General features: G+C 32.0%; 1 protein-coding gene and 4 long non-coding RNA genes across 5 annotated transcripts; 1 reads left to right on the forward strand and 4 right to left on the reverse strand.

The window, feature by feature from the left end:
• Positions 1 to 2,985: 2,985 nt before the first annotated feature.
• Positions 2,986 to 3,650, reverse strand: LOC105340938 (uncharacterized). The gene is made up of 3 exons (XR_902264.4): positions 3,577 to 3,650; positions 3,314 to 3,334; positions 2,986 to 3,232 (listed from the first exon to the last, which is right to left on the reverse strand). It is a non-coding gene; the product is annotated as an uncharacterized lncRNA (long non-coding RNA).
• A 4,097-nt stretch (positions 3,651 to 7,747) lies between these two features.
• Positions 7,748 to 8,440, reverse strand: LOC136272557 (uncharacterized). The gene is made up of 3 exons (XR_010710556.1): positions 8,363 to 8,440; positions 8,071 to 8,091; positions 7,748 to 7,989 (listed from the first exon to the last, which is right to left on the reverse strand). It is a non-coding gene; the product is annotated as an uncharacterized lncRNA (long non-coding RNA).
• A 5,969-nt stretch (positions 8,441 to 14,409) lies between these two features.
• On the reverse strand, positions 14,410 to 15,042 carry LOC105340941 (uncharacterized). The gene is made up of 3 exons (XR_902267.4): positions 14,936 to 15,042; positions 14,816 to 14,841; positions 14,410 to 14,669 (listed from the first exon to the last, which is right to left on the reverse strand). It is a non-coding gene; the product is annotated as an uncharacterized lncRNA (long non-coding RNA).
• A 1,118-nt stretch (positions 15,043 to 16,160) lies between these two features.
• On the forward strand, positions 16,161 to 17,036 carry LOC136272566 (uncharacterized). Its single transcript, XR_010710561.1, has 3 exons — positions 16,161 to 16,286; positions 16,668 to 16,695; positions 16,778 to 17,036. It is a non-coding gene; the product is annotated as an uncharacterized lncRNA (long non-coding RNA).
• Positions 17,037 to 22,466: 5,430 nt separating this feature from the next.
• LOC105340943 (uncharacterized) lies at positions 22,467 to 27,167 on the reverse strand. Its single transcript, XM_066077555.1, has 10 exons — positions 26,513 to 27,167; positions 26,152 to 26,317; positions 25,046 to 25,146; positions 24,704 to 24,841; positions 24,300 to 24,467; positions 24,003 to 24,118; positions 23,747 to 23,864; positions 23,186 to 23,502; positions 22,979 to 23,047; positions 22,467 to 22,878 (listed from the first exon to the last, which is right to left on the reverse strand). The coding sequence occupies exons 1-10, from the start codon at positions 26,580 to 26,582 to the stop codon at positions 22,648 to 22,650; spliced, it is 1,494 nt and encodes a 497-aa protein (XP_065933627.1). The 5' UTR covers positions 26,583 to 27,167; the 3' UTR covers positions 22,467 to 22,647.
• Between the last annotated feature and the right edge of the window lie 221 nt (positions 27,168 to 27,388).

The raw sequence follows: 27,388 nt of genomic DNA on the forward strand, positions 1-27,388 counted from the left end.
TATATATATATATATATAAATTCTAGAATTTATGGGCATGACTACGATTTTGGTCAAAATTAACTTTTCCGTTATCAATACTTCAGTACGGCATATCTAATGGTAAAGCACTTTTGAGTACTTGGCGTCAGATTATAAACGAAATGGAGAGCTCACAATTCTTTGTTATGTAAACAAAAAAACTCAGGTCATTTTTTTGTTAGCAATTTGAATGTTAAACAAAACATTTTATTAAAACAAACGCTGGGAAATGTTTATAAATGTTAATAACCAATCAACAAAGAAAAAAGAGGCTTGAATAAAAATTTTCCCCGGTATATTTAGTCAATGTCTTGATATAGCATCAAATCCACTTTTTTTGTATGATGTATCTGTCTTTATAGAAGATATTTTGTGTCAATTAAGGTTATTGAAAACTTTATTTGGTTAAAAAGATTTGACTTAAGGTAATTGAATATTTTAAAATTTTAGCAATTAACATCTAACCTTTATGTTGACGACAATTGAAGGTTAAATGCAATGCACACATGACGAAAAAATTCACACCGCCAGGAACTGGTGACGGGACTTCATTATTCCATTACATTCTCAAATGTCCGATTTAAGTGATTCGTATCGCCAATATGCATTTCCTTTTCATTTCATTCTAAAAATTTATGTTTATCTATTATTTCTAAACTAGAAATTTTGACTTAAGTTACATTATCTGAATAGAAAATAATGAATATGCATTGGGTTACAATTAAAAAAAAATGACAATAACAAACCGTCAACCATCTCAAAGGCATTGGATTACAACAAATTGATTACAATTAAAATTTTGCTTATTTTTAATTTATTCTTTTATACAGATCAAATTCAGAATTTAGATTGACGGGGTGGGTAGGGATGGATAAATAAGGGGTTTGCTTTTAAATTCAAGTTGTTTAACTGTTCAATAGATATATCGACCCATTTGCAGTTAATTAAAAGAAACAAGTTTGATCGCATAGAAGTAATAAATGTGAATGGACTTTGGTAGCATAGTATGCTGAAAGACTATCTAAAAAATCTGAGATATCTCAAAAGAAGCAATTTTATTTAATCTGGTTTGACTTTCATCTAAACATTCGCGAAAATTTATCTGTATCCGTTGATTATATGATTCTTAGGGACAAATTGTTCTAACAGAGTCTGTGTGTCGTTGATTTCAAATTATTCAGAAAAGTATGAAACAAATTTATGCAAATTAAGATTAATTGCCGCATTTCATCCCATATCATTTTTGGAAAGTAAATTTTCACTTATGTATTTAAAGGGACTTGGACACAATTTGACTTAAAATTTTCAAATTTTGTTTTTCCATTTTTAATGTTTATACTGATAAATATAGAAATATATAATACTATGTCAAAATTTGAAACTCAAATATCAAGTAATAAGCAAGATACAGAGTTCATAATTCTTTATTTTGTAAACAAAGCTCGAATATTGTCATTTTTACATATGTGTTGTATTGGTGTAAGTTTCAATCAAATGTAACTTTCTTTTGTTGATAATAGTATTTATGAAGATATTGAATTAGTTTAAATTATTCTTTACATGTCATTTTGTCTAAGAAATGGTAAAATTTTACATTACATTTTTTGTAAACAACTATAAGACTCGAGCTTTGTTTACACAACTATTCTTACCTCTGAATCTCGCTTGTTACTTGACTCCAACATTTAATATTTTGGTCAATCATTTAAAATGCACCAGTTATATATAAAAAATAAAAATAAAATTTTTGATCTCAAATCGTGTCCAAGTCCCTTTAAAAAACTTTCAAATGTTCGCGCTGATATTTTGAACAATTCAAAAAATCACAACATATGATATGAAAGGGTGGGGCGTGGCGTACAATGCGTTGTAATTCCCCCACTTGGAGCAATAAAGACGAACGATATTCAGTTTCAGTTAAAATATCAAATTCTGACTTGTAAACATTGTTTATTATGTAAACGTCATGGTGTGAGTCAAACATATGCTTTCGTTTTGTCAACACGACAGATATAGGTTTCCAGATTAAGCTGTACAGCATTTTATGCAAAAATCTTGATCGTTTACTGTTCTAAATTGCAAATTTTAGGTATGAATGGGTGTTCGAATTTTAGCCGTCGTTTTATTTTTAATTTCTGTGGTAAATCTTTTTTTTGATATTCATACGAGTTTTTGGAGAAAAAAAATTTGATACGCTCTAGATAATATTAAAAATACGTAATGTTTCACACAATTTCGCATAAAATAGCGCTAGCACAGATATGAGATCATGATGTCAATGTTAAGAAAACATACTGATAAAACAAACACTATAAGTACCAAATATAAATGTATATTTGTTAATTTGTCAGAGAATGATGTTTTATATTATACTGATGTACACTTTCATATGTAAATGTCTTTTTATAATTATGTACGTATGCCATTTGAACATTCTGGGTGCGAGGGAATTGTCAGGCATTGTACTCTCTTGTTCTTTGCAATTATAATTTGCAAGTAAGATTATAGTTTGTACTATAAAAAGACAACAATGGTAACCTGAAAACAAAACTCTATGATATATGTGATGATTTCGATTTTTCTATCGTTAACATTCCTTACTTTTATAGAGTATACTTTAATGACCAGCATATTGAGTGTTTGTTTTTCTGCAGGGGCCTGCTCTGCGTATGAACAGTATCTAACACGTCGCAACCCACTTACAAACAAGTTGATGAAACACGATTATCAACAAATTTGATTGAAGTCATCATTTCGGATGTTCTATGGTCGTTACATCACGATGTCAGAATTACATACGAGTCGGTAGTTAAAATAAATTATTAATAGCATAAATGACTTGTACTATTTTGATTTTTGATAGAATTTGTGCATTTAACGTAAACGTTTACTTGTTTCTGTGCACACTGTTGCAATCGTTTTAAACAATTACCTGTCTTTGGTTCATAACAAACGTGACATGAAAACATTTCTTTAGATTTATTTCAAATTCTTTCGATGCTTCAAACATCTCAACAAATTAACACTGTTGTTTGCATTTTCCAAGTTTCCTCTCGCACTTGTCCCTACACTGTCTCCTGTCCGCTGGTGTTCCCGAGCAGTCCCTTTCGCATCTGTCCCTCTGGTTTTTACATTTATTTTTGCAGTTGTTGGCTGACACAGTGGTCATCATCACGAGGCCTACGACCAGCAGGACGATCAGAAACTTGGTCTACAACAATATGGAAGTGAAACAGATTTTGTCCGTGGGAGGAGCAGTTCATAGTTATAAATCTCATGTTTTTATACTTACATTCATGTTTATGCTTTTGTCCTGGAAAAAAATCCAAAGCATAATTTCATTTAATTGTAGAAAAATAAAACAACACATTTTATACTTAGGGGTTCAATTTTGATCCCATGAATTCCAACAGTACATGAAAATATTAAAAGGTGACATGCTTTATCAAATGGCAACACATTATCTATTATCTTAGTTATTAAATTGTAGTAACAGCTTTTTTTAGATACGATATGTATGTATAACAAAAACAACCATGTTAATTTTCTACTTACAGTTGAAGTCTGTTGAAACAGTCTGATTTGGCAGAATCCTCGCGCAGTTTATATACAAAAATCTGACCCTAAATTGATGGTCATTAGTCAAGGCCAGAATGTCAAAATTATTCAATAATGTAACATATTGGTGGATTATCAAAATGGCCCATCTATGATTAATACTAAGTTATGAAATTATCAATTTATCAAACGAATTATTAGTATTTTTACAAACACGTATTGTTACAAATTGCAAAGGTTTCTTCATACTTCAGTAATTGAATAAGCATTGAAAGCAATTGAAAAGTATCACGACCATAAACATTCCAATTTAAACATGCATATATATGCATATTCTACCATGTGGATTGAATCATAGGCGTTAAGCAAGCTGAAATTATTTACTTTATTTATTAGAAGGTACTAGTATACGATTGTCGCAAAGTCAATTTAAGATTAAATAGTAGATTTTTATCAACACTGCATTTGTGCTAGGAAAAGGAGAATGGGTAAGATATAAATACAATAAATTCATGGTTAGTTCAGAAATCGAACCTGGGACCCCTGCATTTCCAGTCAGAGCTCTTTAACTGAGCTACCCAGGCCAATCATATATCCCCAACTACAGGAATTTCTCTGTTTTATAATATTTCAAATTCTGAATAAAAATAAACAATATTGCATTACCTCAGCAGTGTTATCAAGACATATACAGTGAAAGACAAACTCTGGCTAAGTAGTTCATTAACATGAGTAAACAATAGTTTATGACCAGAAAGACTCAACCGAGCAAAACGAGACTTTAAAAACTTTAACTTTAATGTTCTCAAATATGTTTAAAGCAAGAAATTTTATTAATAATTTTTTCTGTTTTCTATATAAATACTGTATTTTAGGAGTACACAGAGATATATCTAATGAGATAGAATAGTATAACAGCATTACTAGGTAACAAACATAATCTCTAATCCTGTATTTTCCGATGAGGAGCGGTATGATTTTTACACTTACTTCAAATTTTGTTAAAATGCTAGTAAATTTTTCTTTCAAATGTTATTGTCATTTTCAGAATTATAACAAGGAATCAAAGAAACAAAGTAAATATTTATTGGCACTCACACACTCTTTTATACACTTGCTTACATAACTATCAGAAACATTCTAATTGTTTACAGGAAAATTAAAAAAAATATTTTTCCAGTTTGACCATTGTTTGTCAAATTTTACCATTTTAAATGATTTAATTGATATGTATCTTTTAACCTTATATTTGAGAAAGATATATTGTAGTGGTCCCTTTAAGTGAGGGATCTTTTTTGGTTTCAAACCGTTGAAAATATGCTGTTTGGGATACAAACTTATAAGGTATACAACTTTGTTACTCTGATTTAGAGGTATTTCACCAAATATTACATTAGTAACATTAGATCAAATTCTATTTGTAGTTTTACAATAGATATACATGCTGAGTTAATTCCATAATGCTAGTATTTATTAACATTTAATGAATACATGTGGAATTGTTTCCACATCTTCTTTGCAAAAAAGCAACAATCATCAGTGCTTACATTAATATTTTTAAGATAGCATTTTGTAGGCAACATTCTGAAAAGAATTCTGTACTGAAGCCTCTGTGCTGAGCACAACACTTGTTTTGAAACATACTTTAAAGAACTCTCTGACTGAAACATTAATTTCCAGTTGCATTGATAATTCAGTGTTACATTTCTGAATGGCATTTGGTATAATATCTTTACTATTTATAAGACTGTACAAGATTTTGGAACATTTTCAAACAATAAAACATACTCAAAGTAAAATGGAATGTATGGATAGTGATCTTTTTTAACATCAGATCTTTTAAAGACTGAGATCTAAGGAAACTAGATATTACATTAATAACACTGTAGTATAGCATTGCACATATATTAGACAGTCTATAATTTTGTACAAATCATGCTGTTTCAAAAACTGACCATCTGCTGGTAAATTCACCAGTAATACATCATAGGAATGAGTTTAATTAATGAATTTCATTTAAAAAATTCTAAAAACCAATATAATATATAATGATGTATGAGTTCAAACCAAAATTTAGTAAACATTGTTACATTTTAACATCCAATAAAAATATCTTTCGTCGATTTTGGTTATTCATATTTTGATCCTATCAGTTTATTATCAGAATGATTTGTAATAGTGACCTTTCATTTATAAACCAATCTTAAAACCAGTAAATCTATAGAAAAATATATGCTTATTGAATAGTTGTTAAATAATACTTTGTGTGTTATGTATTAACTCAGTCTATGACCGTCTAATCACGATATATGTCTTATACATTTGCGTGTCATTATCAGATACATTTATAAATGAAATATACTAAAAATAGCAGAAAAGATTACATAAAATATGTATTCAATCACAATTGATGACAAAACAACATGCTTTGTCCTAAGACTCCTTGGTGGTCTTTCTACTATTTGTTACACTTTGCGTTGCATCTTCTAAATCTCTTGCATTTCATCCTGCAGGTAATTCGCTGAATTAAGGGTTCCCATATACACCGATTTTCACACCAATTTTGCTTTTGTCCGCTAATCTCCGTACATGTTCATTTCATACAAAAAAGAGTCATCAGAACAAAGAGAAATGAAGAATGAACTAACGATACTTTAAAGTTGTTTTTTTTTATAAACCATGCATAATTATTAATTAAAAGGTAACATTTTGATAATTAAGAAAAAAAAAATTATATTCATTAGAAATAAAGGAAGTAGGTCTGAAGACTTGAAAAGTAAAAAGATAAATTTTAAGCAGAAAAATAAATTATAAATATTTTTAAATTAAATGTTTAGCACAAGATTTACCGTAATATTATGTTTAGGTTTAGTTAGAGATGGTGTTAGAAACCTCTCCGTATATAGAAAGGTTTTACAGAAATGATATACAGGTATGTCCAATTGTCAAACACTCTGAGATAGATTGCTAGTGTAACAGACGGATTTTAGTTCATGATACTGATGACCCCTGTCTTTATCAAAAAAAGTTTGAGATAGATACTGTCTACTTAGGTAAAAGGGAACTTTATTTGGTTAAAAAGGTTGGACTTAATGTTATATAAATGTTGCAAAATTTGAGCAATAAATATTTAACGTTCATGTTGACAATTTTTGAAGGCTAAATCCCATGCACACAGGACGATAAAATTCAAACCGCAAGGAGCTGAAGACAAGAATTCATTATTCCATTACATTCTCAAATGTCCAATTTAACTGATTCGTATCGCCATTATGCATTTCCTTTTCATTTCTTTCTAAAAATTCATGTTATTATTTTTAAACTAGAACTATCAACACCATTTGCAGTTAATTACAAGGAGCACGTTTGTTTAGCATAGTATGATGAAAGACTATCTAAAAATCTGAGATATCTCAAAAGAAGCAATTTCAGTTAATCTAGTTTGACTTTCATCTATACATTCTTATACTAAGAAAATATTATGAAAACATACTGTTAAAACAAACACGATAAGTACCAAATATAAATGTTTATATGTAAATTTGTCAGAGAATGATGTTTTATATTATACATGTACTGATGAACACTTTCAAATGTAAATTTCTTTTTATATGTACGCATGCCATTTCAACATTCTGAGTGCTGGGGATTATTCAGGCATTGTACGTTCTTGTCCTTTGCAATTATAATTTGCTAATATAATTATAGTTTGTACTAGAAAAAGACAACAATGGTAACCTAAAAACAAAACTCTATGATAATGGGATGATTTCGATTTTTCTATCGTTTACATTCCTTACTTTTATAGCGATATACTTTAATGACCTGTATATGGGGTTTTTGCCTATCAAAAGGGGCATGTTCTGCTAATGAACAATATCTAACACGACACAACCCACTCACAAACAAGTTGATGAAACAAGATTATCAACAAATTTGATTAAAGTCATCATTTCGGATGTTCAATGGTCGTTACATCACCATGTCAGAATATCATACGATTCGGTAGTTAAAATAAGTTATCATTAGTATTAATGACTTGTACGGACTATTTTGATAGATATAGTGCATGCAACGTAAACGTTTGTTTTGTTTCTGTGCACACTGTTGCAATCATTGTAAACTATTATTTACCTTTAATTCATAACAAACGTAACATGAAAACATTTCTTTAGATTTATTTCAAATTCTGTCGATGCTTCAAACATCTCAACCAGATTTACACTGCTGTTTGCATTTTCCAAGTTTCCTCTCGCACCTGTCCCTACACTGCCTTCTGTCCGCTGGTGGTCCCGAACAGTCCCTTTCGCATCTGTCCCTCTTGTTCTTACATTTATTTTTGCAGTTGTTGGCTGACACAGTGGTCATCATCACCAGGCCGATAACCAGCAGGAGGATCAGAAACTTGGTCTACAACATTATGGAAGTGAAACAGATTTTGTCCGTGGGAGGCGCAGTTCATAGTGATAAATCTCAGGTTTTTATACTTACATTCATGTTTATGCTTTTATCCTGAAAAAGGAAAAAGAAAACAAACTTTAAAAGCATTATTTCATTTTATTGAAGGAAAATATAACATAAACATTTGATATTGAGGGGTCAAATTTTAATTTGAGATAAATTTTCCAGAGTCCCAACGATTCAGGAAAAATAATAAAGTTTCTTGCGATGTCAAATGCCGACAAACTGATCTATTATCTAGGTTATGAAATTGTAACTACATTTTTTCAGATATGATATTTAACTTTAAAAAAAACAACACTTAGATCAATTTTCTACTTACAATTGAAGTCTGTTGAAACAGTCTGATTGGCAAAATCCTCGTGCAGTTTATATACAAAAATCTAACTCTAAAATTGAGCAATGGTCAAGGCCAGAATGTCAAAAATAATTCATTAGTGTAACATATTGGTGATTATCAAAATAACCCATTTATGGTAATAACTATGTTGTGAAATAATCAAATTATTCAAGGAATGATTAATATGTTTACATACACGTAGTTGTTACAAATGGCAAAGGTTTCTTCATACTTCAGTGATTAAACAAGTATTGAAATCAATTGAAAATTAATACAACCACAACCATTCAAATTCTCAGCATGCATATTTTTGCATATATTTATCACGTGGATTGAGTCATAAGCTAAAAGCAAGCTGAAATTATTTACTATATTGATAGGAAGTTACACGATAGTCAAAAAATATAATTTAAGATTAAACAGCATATTTTTAATAGCCCTGCATTTGTAGTAGAAAAAGAAGAATGGGTTTACATATAAATACAATAACTTTATAGCTAGATCAGGAATCGAACCTGGGACCCCTGCATTTCCAGTCAAAGCTCTTATACTGATCTATCTAGGTCAATATTCATGCACGGTCCAGATATCCCAAACTACAGGAATTTCTCGTCTGCTTTATGATATTTCAATTTCTGAGTAAAAATCTACAATTATGCATTACGCAATAGTGAAAACCCAGTAGTATCAAGAGCTAGTTAAAGACAAACTCTTGATAAGAAGTTCATTAACATGAGTAAAAAGAAGTTTATGACCAGAAAGACGCAACTGAGGAAGACGAGACTATAGAAACTTGAATATTCAATGTTTTCAAAATGTTAAAAGCTAGAATCTTGTTAATAATTTCATTCTATTCTATATAAATACTGCATTTTCACCTACCCCACCAGTCCACGGCGATGTATCTGATGAGAGTGTAATAATACTACAACATTACTAGGTGACAAACATAATCTCTAATCCTGTATTTTCTGGTACTAGTTTTTCAACTGACTTGCATCTCAGTTAAAGCTTCATGGTCCGACTTTTATCACAGTTTCAGAAAATTTTCTATATAAACCAATTAAATTAGAAAGTTATAGACTTCGCTTATTTACACCAGGAAAATGGATATTCTTTCAAAGTCAGAAAACTCAAAGTTAAAAAAAGATAAAATCTTTAAGGACATACAAAAAACAAACCAAAACGAATCATAAGAATGTTAACGAAAGGGAACCGTTTGGTTTTGTCTCCCGAATGTTTGGGTTTACTCAACCCGGATGTTATGCATCGATTGTAAACATAACAAACTTAAAAAATGATTTGATTTGCCAGAATACTACTCCTTTTTAGATTCTGTTAAAAGCTATGTCAAAGTCGTAATACAATCATCCCCGCCTCGACGACAGGGGCGACTTTTTAATATGAGGCGAAATAATGCGATACCCTTTTTATGTCGTGTGTTTTGTAAAAAAAAAAACGTACATCATTTATGACTTAATTGACCAAGCTTAAACGTCGTTTAAAAGCGTACCGAGATTTGAAATATAATCGGACCAACCGCTTTAAATTGCAAGTAAATCCATGATATATCGTAGGAAATGAGTCAATGTTATGAATTTCATTTTACCAATTCTTGAAAGCAATATAATATACTGCTGTATGATTTAAACCATCATTTAGTAAACGTTGTTTCATTTCAATATCTAATAAAGAAGATATTTTTCGTTGATTTTGGTTATTTACATCTTGATGTTATCAGTTTATTTTTATTTTCAGAACAATTTGTAAAAATGAGCTTTTGTTTTTAAATCAATCTTAAAGCTGCTACATCTTCACGATAGAAAAATATATGCATTTTGAAATGTTGTTAAATAATATCTTGTGTGTTATGTGTCAACTCAGTTTATTGTCCTTTTATCACGTTATGTGTCTCATACATTTGCGTGTCATTATCAGATACAATTATAAATGAAATATAATCTAGATAGATTATAAGAATTGTAATTATACTAAAAATAGCAGAAAAGATTACATAAAATATTTTATTCAATAACAATTGATGACAAAACAACATGTTTTGTCCTGAGACTCCTTGGTGGTCTTTCTACTATTTGTTACACTTTGCGTTGCATCTTTTAAATCTCCTTTTGCATTTCATCCCGCAGGAAATTCGCTGAATTAAGGGTTCCCACATACACCGATTTTCACACCAATTTTGCTTTTGTCCGCAAATCTCCGTACATGTTCTAGCCGAAACTGATGTCATTGTTAAAGCAAAAACAAAAAGGACAACCAAAATCCTTCTCTAGAAAATTATTAAATACAAAAAAGAGTCATTAGAACAATGAGATTTTTTTATATAAACTCTGCAGTATAAGAAATTATCAGATAACATTTTGATAATTAAAAAAAAAACTTACATCCATTGCGGTTGAAGGAAGAGGTCTAAGCACTTGAAAAGAAAAAAGATAAGTTTTAAGCAGAAAAATAAATTATAGATATTTCCAAATTACATGTGAGCACAATATTTACCTTGATGTTATGTTTAAGTTTAGTTATTGATGGTGTTAGAAACCTCTACGTAAATATAGATGTTTAACATAAATGATTTACTGGTATGTTCAATTGCCAGACATTCTGAGATGGATTGCTAGTGTAACAGACGGATTTTAGTTCATGATACTGATGACCCCAGTCGCATTAATCATTAATAGCAACTTGAACTTTAATACCCTAAACTACGTTTGGCACCCTGCATAAAAGGGCATTATGTATCATGACTAATTTGTGTTGTCAAATCATTACTAGTTTGCATCACGGTATGAGATCAGCAGCTGAACAAATTAGTTCAGCTTAATTGTCAAATAGAAATTGGAAACAATATAATTTCTTAATTGTCAAATAGAACTTGCTAACAATATAATTTCTTATCTTTGAATCTGTTTTAATATTCACATACTTGTTGTGTTGTGGCCATTTTAACTATATTATAGTATATATAATGTACCAAATACTGTAAAACCCTCATTGAGATTAATTTGGATCACTGGCTATATTGATTTTTGTACTATTGTGTCTGTTTAAAGATGCAGGATTTCAAAAGGGAAAAGGAAGGCTAAGATTTCAGTTAAGTTAGTTTTGAGTTATAATGAAATACCTGGTTACTTATTTTTCCCGAGGAGCTTAATCAAACTACAATAAATTAATTTATATGATAATTAAACATTTGTTCAAGTTCTTGCTAAAGTTGGCTGGCAACATTGTGCGATTGCTATACTTTTTTGGCCCTGTGCGTCCAAAGAAATAATAGAATTTACAAGTTGTTACTATATATTTTAAAAAAAAAACCCAATCATTTGTTGACACGTAACAGGAAGATTATCCAAACCATTAAGGACTTGATGCTCAACAAATTATCTATATGTTTTAATTTGATTTTTTGCCATAAACTATTTTATATCTAGGAAGGTTCCTTTAAATGTTTTCCCTATGTATCGAATAGACAAATCAACAATATTAAGAAGGTATGTGGTGATAACAGTGTTCAAAATCAAAAGTCCAAAGGAAAAAAACAAAAGAGGAGTAAAGCCAATACGAACCTTTATAAAGAGATTTGAAAGAATGAACAGGTGCTATGGAGGAATAAGCATTCTCTGCTGACCGGTTACACTCGTCGTGTGCTCTTTGTCGTAATCGGGAAAACGGAAAAGTCCATAGACAATTAGAAAATAGCCTTCCTTATTTCACCAAAATACTAGTATATCAATTGTCGTTTTAAATTTTGTGTTAGTTCAACATCAGAATTAGAGCTGTCAACGAGGTTTTGTTATTAAAACTAAAAAACCAAGTAACGTTTATTACATCCTGGTTTGTTTTTTGTTTTTTGTTGTTTTTTTTTTTGCATACGATGATGAAAATGATGCAAAACACATTAATCAGATTGAATGCAAATGATGTTTGTTGTCGTGTACACAGGATTTAAAGTAAAGCAATAACTATTTTAAAATCATGTAGAACGGTAATTTATCATATGTAAAAGTTTGATTATTATATTTTAAATTTTACGCATAGTTCTTTGGTGTATAGCCGTTATGATTTAGAAAAGTTCCTTTATACACAATTATCCACTGATATTTGATTTAAAATCTCAAAATCTGGATTCTTAAATGATTTTAGCTATTATGGTAACGTTCTTTAAATATATCATTAAATTGCATTTTTAAAAATCAAATGATTACATATTAACTGATCAGGACGCTAAAAATTACAGAAGACGTGTTATTTTTGTTTTGATCGTGAGCAGTAAACTGTAAAATAGGAGAGGTAGAGGGGCATCCGTTATTTATCAGAACAAATTATACACCCTAAATTGAATACAGATTAAATTTAACTCTTCAGCCATTCGATTGCAAAAATTGCCAAGAACTTTTGAACTACATGTCACAGCATTGTTCTATAGTCTTTACGGAAGCTGGGTGGTCAACAAACTAACCATCAGATTTACCTTGAATGTTTTGTGCCATAAACTAATATTGAGGGCAGAGAGAGGTGGGTGAGGCTTTATGGTAACACTATATATAAGAAAATCAGTAAAAAAAGAAAGAAGTTAAATCATGCAGTGGTACTAAGGGCTGAAAAATTTTCTTCCAGCTCATTGGCGCCGCCATATTGGTCGCAATTTTGTTTGACAAAGTTAACTCATTTATTAAATGAGTGGCGCTTTCTATGTTAATTATCAATTAACTTTATTAAAAACTTTCCAATTTTCCAAATAAAAGTAATCTAAATGAAATGATTGACTATGCAAACCAGACAGGTTCTAACAGTGCTTTAATCATGAAATTCGACTGGTTTCAGGTATGTTTTATCAAAATATTAGACATTAAGGTCAAGATCTAGCAAAGGATTCTAGAGTGTCTTTTTCGTGCTTGAACTATTATTACGTCATAATTGATTTGATAATCTTTTCCCGTATTTTACGACTTAAAAGGAATTATGTAGAAAATAAAACAATATTTCGACATTCTATATTTAATCACGGAAAAATAATGCCGGTACCTATATTCATTTTGACATCATTTTAAAGAGGAGGTCAAGAGCTTGTTTAATGCCGTTTTTGGGGAGACTGTAGGCAATCTAGATGTATTTCATAAGTAAAAAACCTACAAAACTCCAAGATCTGTTACTTTTATCCTTCATATTTCATAGAAAATGGTTGTTTAAAACATGATTTTTCATTGTGTTTACCAAAAATGTAAGCCCCGGTACACCCTATGAAACAAAGATATTGTTATGAAGCATCATTAAAAGAATTTATATCCTGAATTTCATAAACCTGTAGGCACCTTTCAATTACTAGATCTTGACCTTAAACTATTAAACATTAACATCAAGGAACCGATCATTTTAGATACTGAATAAAGTATAAAAGGAAAATTCATCAACTTGTATAATATATCTTGATAAGCATTGAAAGAAGAGATAAAAAATTCTCGGAATCATGTACATTTCTTCGGCTATTTCCGAAGACAACAAGATGAAGAGATGGAACAATATACACATCTCATTTTGAACTTTTGTAATACTTTCTTATCTGACACAATACATGCATATTGTATACACATGTAGTAGGTTTTTTAATGTCATTCAATTAAGTGTTAAATGAAAAACCATGTACATCTTGAATCTTTAACATTTGCGATATGTGTTTTATTTGTTTACTTTCTATACAACCCACATTTGAATTTGTGTACATACTTTATGTTATTATAAATTTCATGAAACATCAGAGTGAGTAGTGATGAAATGATAGATATTGAAAGCTGTCCGTTTATTCTTTATTTTTCTCATTTCATTTTATTTATTTATTTTTATTCATTTATTTTGGCTTAAGGGGAACTACACGGTCGATGAATTTCTAAATTGCATCATTCGTTTTATGTGCTTTACAAGTTTGTGCATCTCTAAAATGTCCATGCAATGAAACATCGGTCACAATCACTGTAAGAATATCAACATCTTATAAGGATATCAAAAATAAGTCTGGGTGTTTGTTTTATGATTTAATCATGATAGATCAAACACAAATCACTTTATGATGGTCACTTTAGCCATAGTTGCATTGCGCCTTGCATCTTCCAAATTTCCTCTCACATCTCATCCTACAGTTTCTTCTCTGGAGTAAAGGTGCAAAATCACACCTTCTTTCACACCTGTTCCTCTGGCGTCTGCAAGATTTCCGACATGTTCTGGCGGAAACTGACGTCATTATTAGAGCAAAAACCAAAAGGACAACCAAAATCCTTCTCTAGAAATGTTTCACAAACAAGAAAAGTTATTGCAACAAAAAGAGAAAACATTAGGTGAGATTTAGAAATAATTAGAAATAAAACCCTACAAAATCAAGCATAATTTGAAATTTATAAAAACGTTTCGCATTAAAGGAAAACTTACATCCATTGTATCTGATGCTAACAAGTCTGAAAAATTAAAAATAAGAAAATTTTATAAAATTAAACTCTATTAAGCTTTTTTCAAGTTCTTTCTTAATTAGATATTTGGTACTATACTTACGACGATGCTTAGATACTGGTGTTATTTAATACCTTTATTGGAAACATATATATAGAGGCCTAATTTGATTGATAGATGTTGAGTCGACCGATATAGTGAAATTAATTGATCACATTACAAAGTGCTTCTAGTTCACTATACTGGTGACCTCAGCCTCATTAACGAGTGAAGTATCTATATATCAAGCCAGCAGCTGGACAATTCAACAGAAACCCCAGTACAGAACTTGACCATAACTGTGACGTCATACTATTGTCATACATTTAAACTTATGATAATCATATTTCTTTTGATCTTGATTTATTAGCATAATTAACTTTATGGGAATTGATGGTGTTATTTCTAGACAATGATAATTTTTTTTATGATAAAGAGATCTGTGTAAAGATTAAGAAAACAATCAAATGTTGTACCTTATAAATCTTATTTTCTCCTAACAAGAATAGACGTAGTTTTTTTGGCAATCAATTTTAAGGTCAAGATCTAAGAAATGATTCGAGCGGGTCTCTTTATTTTCCAAATGTGTTTTTTCAATAGCACCACCCTTGTGAAATTCCCATGCTTCACTTGCATAGCTCAATACATTACATACATATGTATCATTCAAATAAGGATAAAGGAGTAACATGGTTGAGTATACATTTTTCATTTTTTTTCATAAGCTTAAACATACATTTTCTTTCTTAGGATGCCAGTTGTAATTGGAATTTACAAAAAGCTACCAGTATATGAAAGTGTTAGCCCTATATAAGTACATGTAAATTAATTAACAAATTCAATCTCTTCCTTATTGTACAACCACCTTTTCAGTTTGTTTCAAACGTCCAGATTTTCTAAAAACTACTATTTTTGTTTTACACACAATTACTGATAGTTTCCAGTCGTTGCAATAATCTGGAAGTGTACCAAGTATGTTATGTAAGCCATCTAGAGATTCAGATAATAAAGCCATGTCATCAGCATACATCATTAAAATAGTGATACTTCTTGGAGTATGATATCTTCAAAATTTGACATAATGTATGAATTCTTAAATTCATTCAAAACTTTAAAAAATGTAAAGTAAGCCCTACTCTTAAAGATCAATTTAAAGATTTGCCAGACTGTTTGTAATTGGGTCACTGTGCAATGTGACTATCCACCAATCTGTTAATTCTTAACTTTATTCGGTCATTCTTGCCTTCACCTTTGTCTATAGGATACCATGTCCTTGACCACAGTCATTCACCAATTTGTTACATTATTCAATCGTTCGGTCATTCAGACCCTATCCATCAATCACACGGTTTGGTTTCTATATATAAGCCGTCCTGAGACTCCATCCAGCAGGTTCTGTGTGCAGACTTCAAGGGTGAGTACATTTATTCTAAGTCTATCCAAATTAACTTTAAGAGTCAAGGTGGTCAACAATTTACCAATCAGGCGTACTTTAATAATTTTAAATTTGGTCTTGAAGTATCATTTGGTAGAGAAAATCCAATTGTTTTGGTTTCTTATATACAGAACGCTTCTTATCAATGAGATTTGAATATTATACTATGTCTAAAAATAGCAACGACCACCAAGCCCTTAAATGAGATTTATGAAAACGCTATAATACAATGCTGATAAAGTGTTATAATTATGAAGTTGGATAGATGTATAAATCACGTTACATGAAAATAAGTAAAATGACATAAGAGTAAAATGTGAGAGAAGCATTGAGAGTTATTCCTAATGTTTGACATTTCAGGTGAAACAACCAGCGAGTCAACATGAATGTACGTACTAAACCAAAATCGTATGTTGTTAAGTAATTTCAAAAAATTCAGTATGATGTAATTGAATTATCTAACGTTGTAGACCAAATTTCTGATCGTCCTATTGGTCCTCGGCCTCGTGATGATGTCCACGGTGTCGGCCAATGCCTGTAAGCGGGGATGTAGGGCCCAGAGGGACAACTGCCACAACAACTGCCTCTCGCGGCCCCTTAGTGAGAGGAGGCAGTGCCGTGACAGGTGCGAGAGGAAATTCGGAAAATGCAAACAACAGTGTAAATCTGGTTGAGATGTTTCAAGCATCGAAAGAATAGAATTCAAAACAAATAAATGAATGATAATTGTGTCGATCTGTTTAATCCTATAAACTAAAGTAAACATTGTTTCTTGATCAATATTCTTCAGCACAATGTTAACGTTTTATCATTTTGGTACTTATGACATTCGAAAATTTAGCAATTGACTGTAAAAGGCAACACAAACGGAAAATTTTAACAGAGAATATTTTGTTTAAACACATAGCTGAACACAGTAGAAAGTGAAAATGTGAACAGTTTACAACAACGACGACGACGACAGACAACCGATATCTTGATCAGAAAAGCTCAATCAATCAACTATACAATAGACTACATAACTGATGTGCTAGAAGACAGAATTAAACCCTTTTAAAGTGGCGGTCTTTAGTTTATAAGAATATATACTTAGCACAACCCATTCGAAGCAATGCTATTTAACAATATTACTAATATGATAATTAAGAGGGGTGGATGGCTGATGCCATTTTTAGACGGTGGCTATAAATAGCCACGGTCTATTGCTACGGTCCTGACCGGAAGAGTATTTCTTACGGGGACCCTAGCGGATAATGAACGATAACTCTGTTAGGTATGCAGTGTTACACGCAATTTTTTATCTATGTGTCGATTTCAGTATAATAACTAATTTTAATCTTATCAGATATTTTAAGCATTATAGCTGCTAATCATTTTGTACATATATGTAAACAATTTATGAAATTGTGTTTTATTTTAAATGAGCCGTTTGTATGACCCTGTCTGCTTACACGGTATCGATAATTTATGCACCAACTGCCAGTTGTGACGTTAAACTCTGTATCACGACTGCATAAACTATATATATCACTGCGATCATTGGCTAAGAGATCTCACAATAATCGCTTCTTGTTTTTTTTTATGATGTAAACAATTGTCAGAAACACACACAATTTAAAAAGGTTTGCCATTTCATATTTCAGCAAGTATGCTTCATCGATAAATTCATTCATTTTCAACGCATTAATTTTAGTTGAGGAAGGATATTTATTCTTTTGTAGCTTATTCTAAAGAATTCACAAGAGATACTGATAATGAATATTAGATAATTTTATTGAACTTCAACCGATCAATGGCACACTTTCTTCTACAAGTGTTCATGTGTTCTTTTAACAAACAAAAAACTTGAAATTTACGATACAAATGTGTTTAATTTTGGACTATCATGTGATTTACCTAATTTTGTAACCCACTCAGTCTGTAGGAACATTAATATTATTACAGGCACCTCAATATTCATCAGACAATATTTACTACTGACGTTGACGCTTTACTTGCTGTTGACTTTCTCTCAAACACGCTAATCGATCGACCTCGGATTGTAAAATTCACTTGCAAATCAAGTCGCCATTTTACATGTACATGTATAAACAAACAACATTTTACGATGTTTCAAAGATTTTCAGCTCAGATTTTTTGTAAGCAAATAAGGGATTAAAGACATGCTGTAAAACGTCTTATGGATTTCACGTGGTATCAGCTCGTGTATCTCTAATTTGAAGCAAACGCTAGCTTTTTTGTGAGAAAAAACAATCGGTTCAACTCATGCAATATTCCATATACATTTATGGTACATTGTAGGGCTGAGACGATAATGTACTTAGCCGATTCGGTACATATCACGATACATGAGATGCGATACGATACATATCACGATACATTGCAACTAAATGAAAACAGGAATAAGGGTTAAAAATTTATTCAATCTGTCGATGTATTACCGCATGTCCAAAGTTATTTTGATATATTTAAACTGAGCGTTGCACAATTTACAAATGACTTTAGTCTCATATACACTACTTTTTCATAAAAATGTAATCCAAAAGTTGTCCACACTCCAGATTTAGCTTCCTAACAGTTTTGACAGCTTTACGAAGTTTCCCGCCATCTTCGTACTTTCATATTAGGCGCGCAGACTAAAAAAAAGCCGATATATGAAGCTCGGATAGTTTTGGAGAATAAAAAAAAGTTCGCATAGGTATCGTTGTATTAATGGTAAACGTATCGATCCAAATATCGTCAAAATAAATACCGTGATGCACCGGTGCATCGGTGGATCGTCCCATCCCTAGTACATTGTGAACGGTAATGTAAGATATAATAATTTTGTTCACTTAACAGTTTCTGACGAATTTTTCACACTAAACTGAAATAACGCAATTTGATGAGCGAAGTACAATCTGTGACTTTAAATCCATATGCACCCGTCTCTGCTATTAGAGAACCTTTTCTTTGGTTTTGGGGGATTTTTTCGCAAACAGATAACATTTATTTCACATGTACGTAAATATCAACCCTTTTGTTCTCAAATAATTTTTAACTCGCGAGTACAACCCTATTTTGAGCTTTTTTCGACATTTGTTTCCATTTACAAATAGGCGGGCCTATATAAATGCGCCAGTTTGTTGCGACTCGCAATCGAAATAAGTGTCATCACTCAACGAAATGCTACATCGGCAGTAGCGTATACATCCATGCTATATTTGCGATAAATAATGAAACATGAAGGTAAAAAATGTGCTTCATTAAGATGACTGTATTACCGGTATTCTGCTGAGCTACAGAACTATATCTTTCCGGAAATATTGCCGGGATTTGCGGACCGTAGATCTATTATATAGACTATAGTACATGCAAAGAATAAAATGAAATTTATATACACAGCTGTACGGTCAGAAAAACACGCGTTTAACTTGGATTTTGTTTGTTTTGGTGTTTTTTAAAACTAATTTTGAATAATTAATCTATATTTCTTGTAAGTTTACAAGAAAAGTTTAATGTTGCAAGTAAATTATGCGTGTTAAAGTGTACTGAGAAGCGATAAAATATACATGTGACTTTCCCAAATTCATTCAAATATAATTTGAATAAATCTATAGCTAAATACAATTAGACCAATGTACTTTAAAACGTTGATTAATTAAACTGCCGCGACTGAATATTGTATAATATTTTTTTCTCAAATTTTTATTCACTTTCGTTGTGAGCAAATGGAAATAATCAACTTCAGTCGAAGATAAAATATTGATTGACTCTTCTGTTTCATGATGACGTGCATTCCAAAAGCAATACCAGTTTTATCAAACAGGTTCTTGCAAACCATTCCGTTTTCTGTACACCTAAATTTATAACTGACTATGAGGACAAAAGCAAGTGTGATGATCCACAAGCAAGTGTGATGATGCAAGTTTTTCCACGTGAAGAAATTGAGGGAAAATGCTGTCGAGAGGGAAAATAAACAACTACATGTATGCCCAAATAGTTAGTAAAAACCTGATAAGTACATGTATTTTATCATACTAAAGCTTTATTTGTTCTCGTTACTTTGAGAAATCTACAATATCTTTAAAGCACAAAAGTCCAATCCACACTTTTCAAAAGTTGTTCCCCTTTGCAGGGTTAACCCAAAGGTCAAAAGGGAAATAACCAAAATTCCCCTTCTTTATACAATCAAATAGTTTGGCGCACTGTGATGAAATCGCTTTGGATTTGATTTATTCATTCAATATGTGGTGGCAACCCACATATTTAATAAGTCATTCTGGGGCAATCAAAATACATTTGTGTAGTACATGTATTTAATATCAACTGATATAGATACAAACATATAGATACAAGCATATAGATAGAAACTTTCTATACTACAAAGGCTACTGTGATAAATCTATGGATTTTCCCCAAAAGATGACGATAAAGAGACACAACATTTGTAAAATGTGGATTGTGAACACAACTACGACTTCCACATAATTATCCATGTAAGTAACTCACGACCAGTTGTGCTATTACATGTATGAGACGCTGGCTGTGGATTTTCGACAACAATAATTTACATACATGTAATATGCCACTTTCAAACGGCGCCACCGTCTAACATTACTTTCAGTACTTTGATTGTGATCGGCTTCGGCCGATCACTGTTGTGTCCATATGAGGCATCCGGTAAATGCTTCCACATGCGCACACATTCTGCTTGCATAAGTAGTTCTTATAAAAACTTGAAACTTTGGTTTAGTATTTATATAACATTTCACTCAGTTTTATTTCAATTCATTTACCTTAAGAGATGCAAACATACATTAAATACAGTTCGACCTGTTAATTCAAGAATGCACATTTTGTCTCACGCTTAAGAATTTCGATCGAAAGATTCATTCAGTAATGCAGTTGACCTCGATTAGCTGACCTCGATCATAAGAAGACGCTCCATGAAATGACCTCGATCTATTGATGTTGCATAGTAGTAGCTAGGAAGACGGCTTGATTTATAAACAAGGTTACGTTATAATGCGACCTCAATAGCAAGTTATGATGGCATTCAATGTTTTTCAGTCGTATTAAATTATTTTAATACAACTCTTTCTTTGATAGATAGCTCTGATTTATAGCTAAAATATTTCGAAATTTTCTTTACTTTGAAATAGTTCATAGCTGAAAAGATCACACCCAAGTTTCAAGGTGGATCCTATGGTTGATATGTTGACTATATCTAGCCTCCTTACTTACCTCAGTATTTTGTGGCAAGACGGATCCATTAAGCCAAGTTTTTGGCCTCGGAAAATCAATGAATTTTTAAAAATATTTTACCTCCTTTCAAATGTTATAACATTTGTTTGCACCAAGCTTTTGGGGGAAATATCTCCTTTTATGCCATACCCACATCATTATCTTGCTTGCTTGCGGGGCATTTGATCGTATGTCACTACTATTATGTATGTTTTGGGCAGCTTGATTCCGTATCTATTGTAAATATCTTGATTTTCTTTATCACGATGCTATTTTATTGATCTTTCACATATAACTGAGCAACTCAATTACGCCTTATGAACATTTAATGAGAGTAATTTTAATGACCAAGAATAAAAGGTTAATATAGTATATTCTGATATATCTCTTTAAATTAGTTACGCTTTGTTAGTTTGATAATTGTATTATTTCTGGAATAAGGTTTATCTCGTGTCAAGTGTCAATAAATTTTTAAAAATTATGTTCAGGCTTAGCATCATTAGATATAAGAGAAGACATACAAGCCGAACTCAGCCGACTTTTGGGTGGACGATTTGGATTAATTTATCACAATCAGCACTGTATCAGCTGGTCACTTTGGTGGCATTAGTTTCAGGAATGATGTATGTCTCTGTCCAATTATTTTGATCATTAGTTCAATGATTGCTGGCATTATATGTGCCCATAACACACCATGCCAGCCTCAGTATATAATAGGTTTGTATTGTAAATTTCATGGACATGATAAACCAGAATTTAACGGCTTATGTCTTAATCTACTTTATTGTGTGAAAATAAAAATATGGTTTTATTTTTCTGATACTATTTTTTTAAAACAATATCAACTATTACCAGTAATGTCGCTTTTTATTTCTAATGTCAGTATCTAAACGATACCATTTTCAGTATGTATATATTTATTTACAAATATGTCCATATTCCAGGCAATGTTGTTACACCAGCCCTGTCAAAACCAAGATGGTCAAAATCTTTGAAGGTCATTCTCTTTGAGTTCTTATATAACAGAAATACTACACTCGATTTGTTTTGCCTCAGCTCAAAGTACAACGTTCTCGCAATATTCTGGATAGAGTTGTTCAATCTTTTACACTTTTCATTGCGGTTGAAGGAAATCCTCCTGTTTGGGACGCTTTCGAATGTTTGCCAAAAAGTTAGCAACATTATCCCACGTTGACTCTACTTCCACTTTCTCTGTGTTATCTGGATTGAGCCATATTTTCTGGACGCTCGAGATACTACGCGCCGTATTCGGAGTCCCTCTATCATCATCATACGTCTGTTTGTTGAGAGGGTCATTAAATGCTTCCCACTGTCTCTGCCATGGCTATTGGTGCATTGGATACACATAAAAATAGATTACTTTGTAATATCAGAATCTTTCTGTTATATCATAGGAAGCTTCAATTTTGAATGCTTGTACACACCTGGGGTTCCTGTATTTCTTCGATGGTGTTGTTAAAATCATCAAACCATACTGAACGCCTTCTAGAGTCCTTCAAAAAGAAATTATAGAAATCAATTCAGACTAACTTAACAAATCATCCTAATTTTAAAAAATATTAAATATTTATCACAGAGACATTTTATTAAACCCGACTTCAACAGATAAGTAATTGTTGATATAAACTAACCGTATGGGAATGCACAGATTGATTCTCGCAGTTTTCTTTGCGACCTTTCTTTTTCTTTTTCTTCCTCTTTTTCTTGCCCATTTTGGAACTATTCTCAGCCTTTTCTACCGTGTGTTTTGTCTTTGGAGTAAATTTTTCGGCTAATTTTTTCCAGTTCCTCCTGGCTGCTAGTTCTAACTCATGATTTATTTTTTGTCGATGTTTTATTTTCCAGTATATGATAAAAAGGACCATGCCAAGGAGAACCACAATCGGCACCAGTATTCCGGCTACTACTCCAATCGGCACCTCGTCGTCAGAGGGAGCTGCGTCCTTATCTTAAATGTAAAAACCAAACACGCTCAAATTATCAAAACCGATTAAAAAATAATTAAAGTTATTTAAGTTTTGAATGATTTTCAAATAAAAACAAAAATTCAAAATAAAATTATCGACTATCAAATAGGAAATGTTAAAAATATTTATCATATGTGTAGTTTTACATTTGATACTGTTTGCATTGCTTACGCAACATTTAGACTACAGAAGTAACGTCATCTTGTTCTTCATCTTCCTACTTACATCGATCCACAAGATAGGCAATGACACCTGGTGACGTCACATAGGTAGAGGTCTGGTCAGTTTGGCAAATCTTGGGGTGATATGTGAGGTATACCTGATCATTGCCACTAGTAATAACCTTGACAAAATATAACACAAACAGTATATACTGGTAATAACCTTGACAAAATATAACCAAAAAAGTACAGTTGTATATAAATCCAGTAGAGCATTGAGTTCTCGACAGTGGGCGTTTTCTGACCGTTACACAACTTACGTAACAAAAGAATCTGTACGTGCTGATTTCATCAGTCGTGGTGTCAAGGTTATATACCGTAAGGTACGTGCTGGCCCCGGACATCGCCGAATACATGCAACTCAAGTTACCACTGGCTAAAAATAGATGCTAGTATTTGAAATACATGATCAACATTTGTTGAAAGGAAAATTGTGAATTTCACATAAAAGTGTCTGTTTTAATTTTTGCGTGCATAAAAGAAAAATGGTTAGGGTGTTTAGATAGCTGTAATTGGTGGGAAATAGAAAAATATGAAACGTTTAAAATAATACTGACTTGTAAATGTATACTGAGTTGAGGCGCATGAGCTGTTGTAACTATGAATGAGGTAGTTAGGGTATGACATTCCATCCATGACGTTCCCATAGCAACCAGAGTTTAAGGTCATGTCAAGGATGCTGGCCACACTCTCGGGGCAGGTTATAAAGTTAGATGATTCGTTGCCTTCAATGAGTATGATTTTGAAAGATAATTAGATTAGGTAGAGCTCAATAATTTATTGGTATATTGTTGACATGATTCCGAAAGTTTAAAATATATTTGTAAAATTTGATCCTCGACGTTTTTTAATTAATAGCTCCATTTTAACGTTTTAGGACATTCAGAGAATAGTTTATATTGCTGCATGGTTTGATTGGTTGATTCTGTAGCCTGATAGTCAGATAATCAGTGAATCTTGCCTTTCTTGACGTAGACTTCCTGAGTACCCGTGGGTACGGATGTAGTAAGGTTACAGGCCTCACCCACGGGGAGGAGGGTCGTGGTAGAAGACTGCACGGACACCCCAACCACACGCTCATTCACAAACCCCGCCATGTCTGTAGGGGCAAAGATTGACATACTTTACAAACAAGACTGGTGTTCGATAAGTATTCTGTACTTGTAAACTCAAATCAAATTCAGACTTTCATAAGTATTGTATTTTTACATTCAAACAATAATACTTTACTTAAAGATAGCAAGAAATGTGAAAACGATTAAAAAACAAAAATGTTTCCACGCAGTAATGATAATTGGTATACCTGAATTATACTGGACTAGGTATTTAGTTTCTGTGATTTTCGTGAAGGACATACAGAAGTACACATCATAGTTGCTGGTGCTAAGGATAGGTATACGGGCTCTGAAACAAATGATAAAGTGTCTCACTGTAAATGGATTGCTGGGGAGGGACACTGGTGAAGGTATTGTTTGGGGGGTTTGGGCGTTTCTCATTAGTGTCCATACTCCTTCTTTTCATGAAATCATTATATTCTCATTTTCTAATTGAGCTCATATTCTAATCAATTACTTTTTATGGCTTAGATTTTTAACATTGTCATAAACTCATATAGTATTTCTTATTTGTTCTCTGTTTTGATTCTTATTTATTTCTATGTCTCCTGGACTGAATTTTAAATTCTGAAGGCAAATTCGATTTCATGGTAATATGTTTACACTAGAGTTACTATATAGTAGTTAACCACATGTTCATGAGTTGGAAGATAAAACAGCAAACACTGTATGTCAAAAAAGTTTTCTTTTAACATAGACATGTATATATGTTCTACGGAAGCAGGTTAGTGAGAAAACATATTTCGTATTGCAATCGGGATCGTCAAAAGTAATGAAATATTGTTCAAAACAAAATGGTTCAAAAAGTGACCAAAATTAAGGACATTGTAAATGAAACTTTTTATCTGGTGAGTTTTCAAAATAAGCGATGGCCGACTCTGTTTGGAGCACTGTCTTATTTGGAAAGCACATGGATTTCAACACCATTAGTTATCGTAAAATGAAGAAAAAAATAACACTGGTGGGTTAAATAATCATAATAATGTAACATGTCTTATGTTTCTAAAAAGTTTTCGTTGGTCTATATTTTTGTGACTCAATAGAACATAAAAAAAAACTCACAATACACAGAAGTAAAAACCGCCAGATAAAACATTTTTTTTTTCATTGCAGAAACCGGCTTTCGTAAACTTTCGCTTATTTTCTGACATACTCCGAGCAAAAATAGAACACCCCCCAAAAATGTTCTTAGATTAAACATTGCAATTATATTAAATAAAACTTAAAGAATATTCTTTGAAACGATGATTTGTTGGAAATACTAGCCTAGGGTAATTTTATACGCTTTAATCACCTGGTGATGTATCGCCCATTATCAATGTATTCACAGTTGTAGGTGTGAGTGGAGGGGTGGATCAAACTCTTGAAATTACTGATGCTGTCATTAGAAAACGTCACCAATCCATTGCTGGTCGTGTACCAGTCTCCGCGCAGATCCGGCGGAAATTCACAGGCGCCATCTGTAGGGAAATCCAAAAATTAAAATCACAGGATAATAGAGAGAGAGAGAGAGAGAGAGAGAGAGAGAGAGAGAGAGAGAGAGAGAGAGAGAGAGAGAGAGAGAGAGAGAGAATTTTACCAGAAAAAATTTCATCCAATAGGTTTGTTTCTAGAGAATGATGATAAGGATACTGAATGCATATGATTAAACAAACCTGTTAGTTGATAAGATATATTCACTACTGAAACTACACAGATTAATAAAGTCCTAATGAAGCCCGGCATATCGTCACTCCGGCATACTGTCACTCCGAATTCCTCCGCTCGCTCCCTTTCTATGTATCTCTCCCGTACGATTAATAGTTCAGTCTAGTCCCATTGTTGTCACTAATATCTCATAACATCTTATAATATCTCATACACACAATAATTTTTCCATAATAAGTGGTAGAATTAATAAAAGTAATGGTCATAATGTGGCCCTGTAATAGAATTAAAGTCCTGCACACCTCGCTGGTCAGTGACAATTGCTGGGGACAATGCAGAATGCACAATGAAGAAATGTATATCAAACATAAGTAAACTTGTTTTCCTTTTAAATTAGGAATTGATATAACACAGCTCATTGTCAATGCCGATGACTTTGACATTTATTTCCTTCTTTATAATGGTATCACACGAAATTGAAATTAACCGGGACCCTAGAATTGTCTCTGTTCAAATATTTTCTTTAAATTCATAATGCAAATATAATTAGATGATAATGGTTGGTATTTATAATGAATTGGAATAATATTTACAGATCAATTTCAATGCGATATGTTGGCTGCTATCAGGGCGTTAATGTTCACAGATGGTTAGAACGGGGTGAATTACTTATTAATACATCTGCATCCGAAAACAAATCGTAGCCCCCCCCCCCCCCCCCCCCCGCCGCCTCTTACCCGTTATACAATTTACAATCATAGGAAACTGACTACATGAGTAACTATTAACTACTTAATCTGAAAGCTGGCTGTGCAGTCATTTATTTTCGGGGGAAACTGGCCATATATCATACCATTTTCCTAGTTTCATACTCAGTTTCCAAA

Source organism: Magallana gigas, chromosome 2, assembly GCF_963853765.1.
Source record: "Magallana gigas chromosome 2, xbMagGiga1.1, whole genome shotgun sequence".
Taxonomy (NCBI): domain Eukaryota; kingdom Metazoa; phylum Mollusca; class Bivalvia; order Ostreida; family Ostreidae; genus Magallana; species Magallana gigas.